At 38.4% G+C, this 12,539-nt stretch overlaps 1 protein-coding gene across 1 annotated transcript; it reads right to left on the reverse strand.

Annotated features, from left to right (window-relative positions):
- Positions 1 to 8,159: 8,159 nt before the first annotated feature.
- LOC107711752 (COX assembly mitochondrial protein 2 homolog) lies at positions 8,160 to 11,286 on the reverse strand. Its single transcript, XM_016516798.1, has 4 exons — positions 11,206 to 11,286; positions 10,618 to 10,689; positions 9,446 to 9,615; positions 8,160 to 8,202 (listed from the first exon to the last, which is right to left on the reverse strand). Exons 1-4 carry the CDS (start codon positions 11,284 to 11,286, stop codon positions 8,160 to 8,162), a joined length of 366 nt encoding a protein of 121 aa, XP_016372284.1.
- Positions 11,287 to 12,539: the final 1,253 nt, after the last annotated feature.

Genomic DNA, 12,539 nt, shown 5'->3' on the forward strand with positions numbered 1-12,539 from the left:
AAACAAAACAAAACAAACAAGGCAAAACAAAAGTGTAAATGTGCAGTGTCAAGGGTGGTTGGTGTTGAGTGTGTAATGGGCAGGTGAGTGTGGTCCTCAGCGAATGTTATCCCCTGGTGGGCGTGCTTCCAATTTGTAGTCTCTGTGAGGAGAATTAGCAAGCACACACAGGTAGCACAGCTAGAGAACAGAGGGAGAAAAGAAAAATAACAAACAGAGCAAGGCACAGGATAATAATTGGTTGCTTCCAATTTTCCTGTAAGAGAAAGGTTTTTTTTTTTTGTAAGGAAAGAAAGTTAATGGTAAGATGAGAGTAAAAGATAAAACAACAAAATACCCTTTTCTGGTAGCAGAATGAGTATAATTAAATTTTCTTTTCTTTCCCTTTTTTTGTTAAGTTTGATTTAGAAGGATGCTTCTAAACCGGTGTTTGGAAATGGGGATTTCTAAATACCAGGACTGTGATTGTTATTAAAATTCCTCCGGGCGAAGGAAAAACAATAAAAATGACAGTATTGGTTTCTTAGCTGTAAGATTGACACCATACACCAATTAGATCGTTTCTAGATGAGTGTTCAATTTTTGGCGGACGCCTATCATTCCTCAGGTTTAACTGTTTTAGCCTTAGCTGGGTAGGTTTCACAAGAGAGCGGAAGGTAAATGGAAGACAATTTTGGACCGACGTTCCCAAGTTTCACAAATACCTGTTCAATTGCTAAAGTTCTCTGCTTTTATGATTCTCACAGGTACAATCCAAAAACAGCAGCAGCAGTCAAATCCGAATAAGACAGCAGAGAGAGAGAGTAGAAGAAGGAGTTACATTTTAACACCTCAAGCATATATAAGACATACAACATATTATTTGTGAATATAGTTGCCCTTTTATACGCATAAATGATTGTCTTTTGAAATCATCCAGTGAGTTTTGCGTGTTCCTTTGTCTCTCAAAGAGAAGCGCGCGTTTTCCTGGAATTTAGAGAAAGGGGGAGCACAGAGAAACCCCTGAGGTCAAGGAAGTTGTAAAAAGGTCCTGGTCATAGACCTGCTATTCTTCTCATTTGGACGTGGAGATATAAAATTGTCTCTTTTGTTGACGGGATTATTAAGTCATGCGTTAAATGGTCATGGGTATCACACATCTGGTACCTGAAGGGCCGTCAAACAAAGATAGTTTGTATCCTACGGGTGAGTTAGGGTCTTAGCACTGCTTTTCTTTGAGTCTCTTGAGAAGATAAGCCAAATGGAACAGGAACTGCTGAGACACTGCACCGACCCTGTATTAGTTTTACGACCGCAGATGGCTGCGGAGGATACTCTTCAGTTTGTTTCTATGGAATGTGGTTGTTTCATGTTTGACTCCATAGTTTAAATGGGTCTGTTCGAAGACAGAAATCCTACAAAATGATGTAAGTGTTTCTCTCTTGTGGCATTCCAGTACAGTGCTGAGGTCAGCTTTGTTGGTGATGAAGCCAGATATATATATATACATAGTAAGGCTGACTGTAATTATATAATTATACCGTGTAACTAGATGGGAGTAGGGAGAACACTGCATTTTAATAGACTTCACTTTTCAACTTGAATATGAATCTTTAACTGAAACTGAACTTGATTTCATAGTGTTCTAGGCTCACCTAGAGTAGTTTTGGTCTGGTCTGCCATAACGCACACAGAAGACCTAAACAATAACAACAATAATAATATTCATATTATTAATAATAACTCAACAATGTGAAAAAAGATGTCACAGCATATCCTGTCCATATGTATATATCATGTGTGCTCTTCAGATGATTCTTCAATAATTCACAATTTATAAAAGGTCTATTTAATAACAATAATATGAGACCCCAAGAGCACACACACGACCTGAAACACCAAGCACACAATCCGAGACACCAAGCACACAACCTGAGACACCAAGCACACAACCCGAGACACCAAGCAGGCAAGCACACAACCTGAGACACCAAGCACACAACCCGAGACACCAAGCAGGCAAGCACACAACCTGAGACACCAAGCACACAACCCGAGACACCAAGCAGGCAAGCACACAACCTGAGACACCAAGTACACAACCTGAAACACCAAACAGAGACACCAAACAGGCAAACACACAACCTGAGACACCAAGCAGGCAAGCACACAACCTGAGACACCAAGTACACAACCTGAAACACCAAACACACAACCTGAGACACCAAACACACAACCTGAGACACCAAACACACAACCTGAGACACCAAGCACACAACCTGAGACACCAAGCAGGCAAGCACACAACCTGAGACACCAAGCAGGCAAGCACACAACCTGAGACACCAAGCACACAACCTGAAACACCAAACACACAACCCGAGACACCAAGCAAACACCCCGAGACACCAAGCAGGCAAGCACACAACCTGAGACACCAAGCACACAACCTGAAACACCAAACACACAACCCGAGACACCAAGCAAACACCCCGAGACACCAAGCAGGCAAGCACACAACCTGAGACAACAAGCACCAATGTTCCCTCTAATTGTTTTTCTTGCTGAGCATAACTTTTCCCTATTGGGCGGACATTTTGGCCACCTGAGCAAAAACATTCTTTATTCCAGACCTGTACAGCGTGCACACAAAAAAGTGTGTAACTTTTAACTTTAATGTGCTTTTTGTACTTAATTTGACCCGTGACTAAATGATGTACATTTTAGGTTACCTGAGAAAACTTTTTTTTTTTTTTTTTTTTTAACAGTATAATACACTGCCATTCAAAAGTAATATTTTTTTGGGACCTGTGATATTTTTTCAGGATTCTTTGATGAATAAAAAAGTTAAAAAAGAACAGTGTTTATTCAAAATAGAAATTCTGTTACAATATACACTACTATTCAAAAGTCAGTAATTTTTTTCTTTTTTTTTAAAGAAATTAATACTTTTATTCAGCAAGAATGTGTTAAATGGATAAAAAGTGATTGTAAAGACTTATATCTTTAGAAAAGATTTCTATTTTGAATAAATGCTGTTCTTTTTTAATTTTTATTAATCAAAGAATCGAAGAAAAAAGTATATCACAGGTTCCAAAAAAACAAAAAATATATAGCAGCACAACAGTTTCAACACTGATAATAAATCAGCATATTAGAATGATTTCTGAAGGATCATGTGACACGTAATACTGGAGTAATGATGTTGAAAATTCAGCTTTGCTTCACGGGAATATATCAAAACAAACTGAAGCATTTAAACTGACAGAATAGAATAGAATACAAACTGAAGCATTTAAACTGAGATCTGTAAGTTAAATATTTAAATAAAACCGTGAACGTGAATTCTTCTATAGCTATCTAAACATCCCTATGAAGTATAGTTTGCACAATACACCTGTGTGTGACTGTAAATGTCTCTAAGGGCACTTCGGAGTGAAAACAATGGACACTTCGGGCTCCAATGATCCTTTGCGCAGATTCTTTGCATGATGACGGCGCCTCCGTGTGGGCACGTGATGATGACGCAGAAGGGCACTTCAAGAAACAGTTGTTTGGTCCCCTACACCCTTCAACCCTTCGAAGCTCTCACTCCGGAGGGTAAACCCTTTTAAGGTTTTCCTTCTGAATGGAACGCAGGGTCATTTGGCGCACATCATTCTCTTTCTATGAAACCTGTAAACCTCATTCACCGGTTATAACTCTATAGTGATATCAACTCTATAGCAGTTTACCCGAGCATTGCAATTCATTCGCTTAAGCAAATGGTTTTCCCAACTCATTTATGCGTGTGCACGGCACATTATTTCTTCTGCGCGGCCGCGGTGCAAGAAGTGCGTGGCCGCGCACGCAGCTTAGAGTGAACATTGCCAAGCACACAACCTGAAACACCAAACACACAACCTGGGACACCAAGCAGGCAACCTGAGACACCAAGCACACAACCTGAGACACCAAACACACAACCTAAGACACCAAGCGGGCAACCTGAGACACCAAGCGGGCAACCTGAGACACCAAGCATGCAACCTGAGACACCAAGCACGCAACCTGAGAAACCAAGCAGGTAAGCACACAATCTGAGACACCAAGCACACAACCTGAGACACCAAATACACAACACACAACCTGAGACACCAAACACACAACCTGAGACACCAAGCACACAGCCAGGACCTTCTCGCTTTGCCCATGCAAATAGAGAATGTGAAGCTGACGTCATGATGCGCTGAGTTCTGGGAAACTGCTTTGTTTATCCGCCATAATGGGAGGATCGCGCTGCCTTTGCGCTTTTGAGTAATATGTAATATTTTTTTTTGTTTGTTTGTTTGCATTTTCTATGTTTAAAAACACTAAGGGAAGCAGATCGTGGAGATGACGAGAAGACGCTGGATATTGCAATGTCACTGGTTAAACCCATTGCCTATCACTCAATAGAAGAATCACATTGCTGGGCGTTTTTAAAAGTTTTGATTTTGTTTGGTTTAATTAACATTACTTTTGCTAGTATGACTCTCACTCAGCTTGTGAATTAGCAGAACTTGAACAGGGACGTTCTAAAATGCTTTACACAAATAACTCTTAATGTAGCTTAATGTACTAAGACAGTGATAAAGACAAAACTATAAAGCATACTATGTGCAGATACGCATATAAGCCCAAAATGTGAACACAACACGTTTATTCACACTTTAAGTGTTTTCCTCTCATATAAAGAAAACATTTAATGCACTGAGATGGTGATATTAAAAGACCACATTCTGTAGACACCTTACTAATAAAGCACACTATGTGCAGTAAAACAGATGAGCCCAAAATATGAACTTTCAATATCACTGTCTTAATCCATAAGAGAGGTGGTAGTGCTTCTGTTTTTTTCATCCATTCTGTAGCTGGCAGGTCATACGGGTCGATGTTACTGATGTCAAGAAATTTCTCTAAATAATGCTGCTTTGCGGTGTTAATTTGTCTCTCCTAATAGAGCCCCTTTCCTTTCGCTTTCTCCTTCTCCATTTCTTCCCAAGAAAACTGTGCCGTATCACAAAAATGTAAACAAACATCAAGCTGCTCTCTCTCTCTCTGTTGCTCTTTCTCTCTGTCTCACTGTTGAAGTAACCATGGCAATAGAGTATCCTGCTAATATGGTAACGCCTTCCCGAAATGCAATGCGGAGTGAAAACATCGTGATGTAACTCCTCATTCTCTATAGAAAGTTTCTCACTGATACGAGAAAAGTCATTATTACGAGAAAGTTTCTCATTATTAGGAGTAACTAATTAAGTCATTATTTTGAGAATGTTTCTCATTATTATGACTTACAGAATCAATTTTTTTTTTTTTACAGTGGCGGAAACAGCCTTCCATTGAAAAATGCTTCCATAGGAATAAATATCACTTTGGAATGAGTTCTGAATCCACATGATTTTTTATTTTGTTATTATAATTTTTTTTAATGCTTGTTCAAATTACTTGGTTAAAATGAGCAGAAACTACTATTTTTAATTTTTTTATTTTTTTTACATAACTTATTTCCATTATGTTCAGTCGACTTAAAGGGGTCATATGATGCGATTTCAATTGTTCCTTTCTCTTTGGAGTGTTACAAGCTCTTGGTGCATAAAGAAGATCTGTAAAGTTGCAAACACTAAAGTCTCAAAACCAAAGAGATATTCTTTATAAAAGTTGAGAGTTAACCACGCCCCCCTAAAATGGCTCGTTCTAACACGCCCCCACATACCTACGTCACGATCTGGGAAGATTTGCATAACACCGCCCAAATGTTCACGCAAAAAAAGAAGGCGTAACTTAATGATGTAGTTTCCTGACATCCAGACTGAACAGCGTTTTCTCGACATGTTTCCGTGTTGTTGTTGCTCAGCAATGGCATGGACGCGATGTTGTCTGGGGGTTTGGCAAAAGAAGAGTGGGACTGTGCACAGAGTGGGCAGTGCTCGGGGTGGTGACTGAAGGCGGTGACTGAGTAGTTCTGACGTCACCTTTTTACGGAAGTCACAACGGTTTGTGAAAAATCACAGCTACTTTATGCAGACTGTGTGCATTTGACTGTGCATTGACTGTTTTGAAACGTATATGGTAGTTACATAGCACCTTGACCTCAGTTATCATGAAAAAAGCCAGGAAATTTCAGTTTTGACAATATGGGACCTTTAATTTAATTAAAGAAAACGCACACTCTGGACATACATTGACTGATTTTGATCAAACTTCAGCAGTTTGTTCATTGAAGGAGGTTGATCACATAGATGTGACTATTATGTGTGAAAGTTATAGTGCCATCAACTGGCAGTAGGATGTGTCATATTCAAAATGCTATTGCATATTGAAATCAGCCTCTTATTTTTACCTGATTTGCTTCAATCTTCATCAGAATAATGTCAAGACACAACAGATGTAAAACTACTAAGAGGTTCTTGATATCTTAAATACTGTTGCCATGGAAATGCTTTTATTAACTTTAATTTTTCTTCTTTATACTCCTCCTATTGCTGTCCTACAATTTACACCTAACTTTGTCTATATGATGTGAAAACACAGAGGAACCTAAATTGCGAATTGTTTTTGAATATCTCAAACGGTGTTGCCATGGCAATTTATTAAAGTAATGGCAAAAAAGTAAACAGGAGTTGTCTTATATACTGTCAATATAATTTTATATAATTATTTTACAAATGCTTATTGATCAATAAAATTGTTTTAAAAAATATAGATCATTAAAAGTTTTATATATCATTCCCTTTCTGTGTGTGTTTCTGTTTCACACTGTTGCTATTCTATTTAATACTTAAATAGTGCTTTAGCAGGTACCACTATAACTATCAATGCTTCAAAGAAATGTAATATTGATTATTGTAAACTATTTGGTAAGTAATCATTTCCTCCGTTTCACCCAATTCTAAAAGGAGGACATCTTGTTGTGGATGGCCCTTCTGTCTTTCTAACCTTTGCTCAGCCCAGCACAGCTAACAGTTTAGTGGCTCAGTGCATGGAGAACAAAAGGCCACTTCAGATACCACCACAAATCCCTTCTTGTAGGAATCCTTCAATTATTCATTCCCACTCTATTGCCAGTTGCATGCTGATCTGAAAAAGGGTCACGGACTAGAGGCACCTTAATTAATCATTTAATGTACAGTGAGTAACACAGGAACAGATCAAAGGTGCTAGCTGCTGAAATTACAGGATGTTGGCCATGTTTCATAGCTTGTTTGCACTGCAGAAAAGACAATTCCCTTATGCTAATGTTGGCAGAACATGAATGTTCCCTCCAGGCATCATGAGAACTTTTATGTTTTATTACCTAAGCAGCACTGGGGCCAAGACACAGAGCCATTTGCAGCCGGGTATGCAGAATGTATAGCCTTTGTCTCTCCCCAGAATGACACCCTTCCATATTAGTGTTTTTCTTTTTCTGTACCACTCCCCCTTCTGCTCTGTGTTTGAAATTAATTAGAGCTCTGTGTACTATTGAGTAAGTCTCAGGTTTAGGACAAAAACTGATTAAAAATCAGGCAGGCTGCTGAGGGCCAGAGTATAAGTATGTGCAGGGGGTTGCAGGTTAATCCATATTGATTTTATTCAATCTGCATATAGGCCCTGCTGAACAGGTACACAGAAGTTAATATTTTGGGCTCATCTGTTTTCCTGCACATATTATGCTTTATTAGTAAAGTGTGCAAAGAATGTGGTCTTTTAATATCGCTGTCTCAGTGCATTAAGCATTTTCTTTATATAAGAGGAAAACACTTAACGTGTAGATAAACACGTTTAGTTCACATTTTGGGCTCATATGCATATCTGCACATAGTATGCTTTACAGTTTTGTCTTTATCACTGTCTTGGTACATTAAGCGTTATTCATGTTAAGTGTTGTATAATGTTTCTGTTCAAGTTCTGCTAATTCACAAACTGAGTGAGAGTCATACTCGCAAAGGCAAACGTTTTTTTATAGGCGGAGCTTAGGTGGAGGCAGAAAGAGTCTCCTGACTGCTTCTCTAACGCTAGCTAGCAAGTTTTTTCTTTCTTTTTTTTTTTTTAAACAATGACTGGAGAAAATTAGATTTTATCTGAATATTTAATGTCACTCACTGTCCGGGATCATGATTGTTATTTGAAAATGTTAACTTTAATAGAATGAACCAGATTGGCCGACTCGTACACACTCACTCAATGGATGGACGATCTGACAGGAGTGGCCTGACACACCTACCAGATAAACAGAGCATTTATAGTAAATAGAAAATTAGGGCATATAAATCTTTAGATACCTATAACTATGTACTAACAATGGCGATTATAAGCAAATGCAGCTACTTGAACACACACCTGACACATAACATGGGCCTTCACTGTTCCCTCTCTCTACAATTGCACTTTATGGCAATTGAAGAAAGCGAAACGACACAAACGGTTTCCTTTATGTTTAGGCTCTGGTCGTTAGTGAACTTGTTCCCCAATTTCTAATTAGATGGGCATGCATGAGAAATCTTTAGACTCATAACCAAACCATAATCCATAAAAGACAACAGTTTATTTAACCTTAACTGATATTAAGTGTACGCTGCAAACACGAACATTTTTGATGATCGTTTCAGTTCAGTCCGCTCGTTTTATTGCGTTTAACCACAGCTGTCGTCGTTTTTTTTTGTCTGGCAATGGCAGCAGGTATGCGATAAAATAACACAACAAGATGACATTTTAAGCTCCTTATGTAGCCGACTCTGTGCTGGTTTGTATTGGCCGCCTCCAGTTATTCCTTTGTTTTGCCTTCAGATAATGCTGTGACGTAATTGTGACATCGGCACTAAAAGGGACTATATGACCAGAAAACACTTAAACTGCTTACTGATGTTGCACGCCCTATGGAGCATTGTTAAACTAAATTCAACTTTTCAAGGCTCTTTTTTTCTCTAAACAATAATATATTAATGTAGACAAGTTGCCAATAAATGTGCTAGTGACAATGATCAATTTTTAACTTTATTTTTTACATTGGAATTTTAAACAATCACAATGTTGAAATTTTGTTTCAGACCCACTCTCCAGATCAGTAGGTCACATCTGGGATACAGCTCAGAGTCTGCAATTAAACATTATTAAATAAACGTACAATGTATACCATTGTAAAGCTTCATCTTCAGACAACTCACTCTACTGCCTTATTTACTGCAAGGTTCATAATAAATTAATCCTCATAGAAAAGTATTCCAGATTTAGGCCCGGTTTCACAAACGGGGCTTAGCTTAAACCAGGACTAGGCCTTAGTTAAATTAAGATATTTAAGCAACTTTTACAAAAATGCCTTAGAAGGAAACATTACAGGTGTGCATCTTGACACAGAACAATGACACTGACATATTTTAAGATATGTCAGAGCAAGATATTTTCAGTTGAGACAGCTCAAACATGCATTTTAGTCTGGGACTAGCTTAAGCCTTGTCTGTGAAACCGGGGGTTAAAGTGTCCAGGCACCCTAAGAACACCAGAAGCTAGATCGTGTCTGGAGAAGTTTTGTTCTCCAAGGGGGTGATGTTTGATACTATGCTCTTTTGGTTGTTCCTTTAAACGCTGTCTCATTTCTTCTGCGTGGGCCTTGCTGCGCTCCCTCTTTGCCTTGTACTGTGTGGACAAACAGAGAGGCAAATGATTTGAAATGAAGACAGCTAGACAAATCAGAACATTCATATTTCAAGCTTTACTTAGAGACTGATTTCACAAATCTTTTGATTTATTGCCTCGAGCAAAAAAAATAAAAAATCTAGACTGAAACCAAGCATCTGAGTTGACAATAAACATGTTTATTCGTATGGAAGATGCTCTGGCCTTATTTCCATCTAGTATTAATACCCATCATGAGTAAACCAATGTGAATTGACAAGCCAAAACACATTACTGTTTACACCAGCTATTAACATGAATCTCAAATTAGTCTCCTTTGACCACTTGTGATTGGATACAGTGAGATGTTTGATCTGAACTGCAAACAGGTAAAGAACGCTGCAGGACAGGGGAGGAGCGGGCTTCATATAAGGATGAGTTGAATGAGTTCCACAATGACATGACTATCACATCAAGTAAAAAAGCAATAGCCTAAATCTATAATCTTTAACTCATTGTTTTCATGTTAAGGTCATATGTCAGTCATGTGTTGAAAGTTTGAAAGTTGATCCAAACCTGAGTTCCTTCTGTTGAGCACAAAACAATATATTTTGAAGAATGTTGGTAACCAAACAGTTGAAGGTAGCACTGACTTATATAGTCAATGGCTACCATCAACTGTTTGGTTACCAACATTCTTTAAAAAATCATCAAAAGGAAGAAACTCGTACAAGCTTGGAACAAACAGGATGAGTAAATGATGACAATTATCATTTTCAGGTGAACTATCCCTTTAATTTGCAAGAGGTAGGATGAACACACACAAACTGCAGGGACAAACACATTCACTCATCTAAACACAGCAACACATAATTTTTTAATTAATTTTTACTAATGCGATGTTAATACCAGGTGTAAATGGTCACTTTTATCCAAAGTGACTTTTAGTGATATAAGGTATTCAGTATGTGCATTCTCAAGCTACAGGAACTCACAATGAGCACCACACAATCACGTCCTCACCTCTTTCTTGAGACAGTCCCGCATTGCATGGTCCACATCATTACATGTGCCAAAGAACCTGAGGACGTTATGCTAATGATAGAGCCAGACATTATTTTTCTTACAATTCTGTTTTCAAACCAAGTAAGATAAACATTTTGCACTCTCTCTAATTAGTGCACATGTTTTATGACAGATTATCAGAAAAAATGATACAATCAGAATAAATGGTACAATCCAAAAAGTAGCGTGTACTTGCATCTAATAGAGATTTAAAGAAATACAATAGTTTACTCAAAAATAAAATCCTGTGATCTTTTACTTACCCTCATGTCTTACATGTATGACTTTCTTCCAAAGAACACAAAATGAGTTATTAAAGCATAGAAATTCTTCTGTTGACTACCTTTTTTGGCCCACAGAACAAAATCATTCAGGTTTGAAATTACATGAGGCTAAAGGTATGAGGTAAATGATAACAGATTTTATTTCTTGGTTTGTTTCATTCACAAAATTATGTTTTTTTTACTGCATGGTTTGTGGATTGTGCAATTAAGGAGGAGAAAATTTAACTCTGAGAAGCATATTTGCATGAGTATGTTTCCATACCTCCTTGTGGCACTGTTTGAGAAGTGTTATAAGCTGATTGCACTCGTCAGTATGTAGATGGGGCGACAGATCCGGGTGCATCCTGAGTTAAAGGCAGAGTAAGTGATTTTTCAAAAACACTTTAGAAAACTGATTCGGGCCGAATCGCAAAACAAACTTGTAGCCAATCAGCAATAAGGGGCGTGTCTACTTGTGATGTGGAGGAGAGCGCGTTCAGTGCATGGGACGGACATTAGCCGAGCCGAGCGACAGAAAGATAGAGATGGCGGATAAAAAACAAAAGAGGAAAACGTCTGCGGAACGATAAGGCAAGAAGTAGGACCCGTGTAAATATCGGATCAGCTTTCCAGCGCTGGAGAGAACTCAAGGAGCGGAGGCCTGCGATCGGACGGCGTGTTTGTTTTGTAGGGGCGTGTTTGTTTTGGTGATTTCAAATATCAACATTGGCTACCCGAAATCACTTACTCTGCCTTTAAGGCTATATGTCTTGCAAGCTGTGACAGCACTTGTCCTGCTGGTGACTATCATTATTAAAGTCAGGCCAACATGAAGAAGAGGGAGGGGAAAAAAGGAAGCGCCTAAAACTTTTCAGAGTACTGTACTTTGCAGGTAAGGCATTCCAAGCAATTTGGAGAAGCTGTCTTATTTCTTCTATGGGTTTATGCAGTCTCAATTGCCTTTGTCCAATAAAGGCAAGGTATAAATAACTATCTTCAAACAAAATGTTTTTGTGAATCATCTAATGTCCTTATGACTTTTTCACAGTACTATTCAAATTAGGGATGTGCCGATCAGATTTTTGTGCCTCCGATCCGGATCTGAGTCATTGAATATTGAGTATCTGCCGATAAGAGTCCCGATTCGATATTGTAGTGTTTGGTGCTCAATTCAAGTACATTAAAGTTATTCAAATCAATCCTATGTATAGAGCTGTGCATAGAGTAAAAGTTCAAATACAAATACACTAGATCAGACCTCACTGGTTCTCGTGCATCACGCATGTACATTTGAGCGGCTTCTTTTTTTTTAATGGCAGTTGGAAAACCCACTTAAAGGCGCATATCGCCTCCTACTGCATGACACCTGATGTAAAAATAAGGATCAGGTTTAGGAGAGCTGATACCAATCAGTTAAAAAATGCTTGATCGGCCCCAATCCTTGATGTCGGCACGGGACATCCCTAATTGCAACAATATTATAAAAATTTATTTCACCAAAATGAAAATTCTGTCATTGTTTACTCACCTACATGTCATTCCAAATCCATAAGACTTCACTTCATGCTCGTGTACTGTCATAGATCATCTCTGTGCGCGCACACACCTGAAGCATGC

The sequence above is a fragment of the Sinocyclocheilus rhinocerous genome, unplaced genomic scaffold (genome assembly GCF_001515625.1).
Source record: "Sinocyclocheilus rhinocerous isolate Xijiao unplaced genomic scaffold, SAMN03320098_v1.1 scaffold2283, whole genome shotgun sequence".
Classification (NCBI taxonomy): domain Eukaryota; kingdom Metazoa; phylum Chordata; class Actinopteri; order Cypriniformes; family Cyprinidae; genus Sinocyclocheilus; species Sinocyclocheilus rhinocerous.

What these genes read in the sequence shown, in the direction of transcription:
- LOC107711752 (XM_016516798.1), bottom strand. Translation starts at nt 11,286, where the DNA reads ATGCACCCGGATCTGTCGCCCCATCTACATACTGACGAGTGCAATCAG. An exon ending in GGGACTGTCTCAAGAAAGAG is followed by an intron (nt 9,616 to 10,617) that starts GTGAGGACGTGA and finishes TTGTCCACACAG; the next exon opens with TACAAGGCAAAGAGGGAGCG. An exon ending in CCTGGACACTTTAACCCCCG is followed by an intron (nt 8,203 to 9,445) that starts GTTTCACAGACA and finishes TTTATCTGGTAG; the next exon opens with GTGTGTCAGGCCACTCCTGT.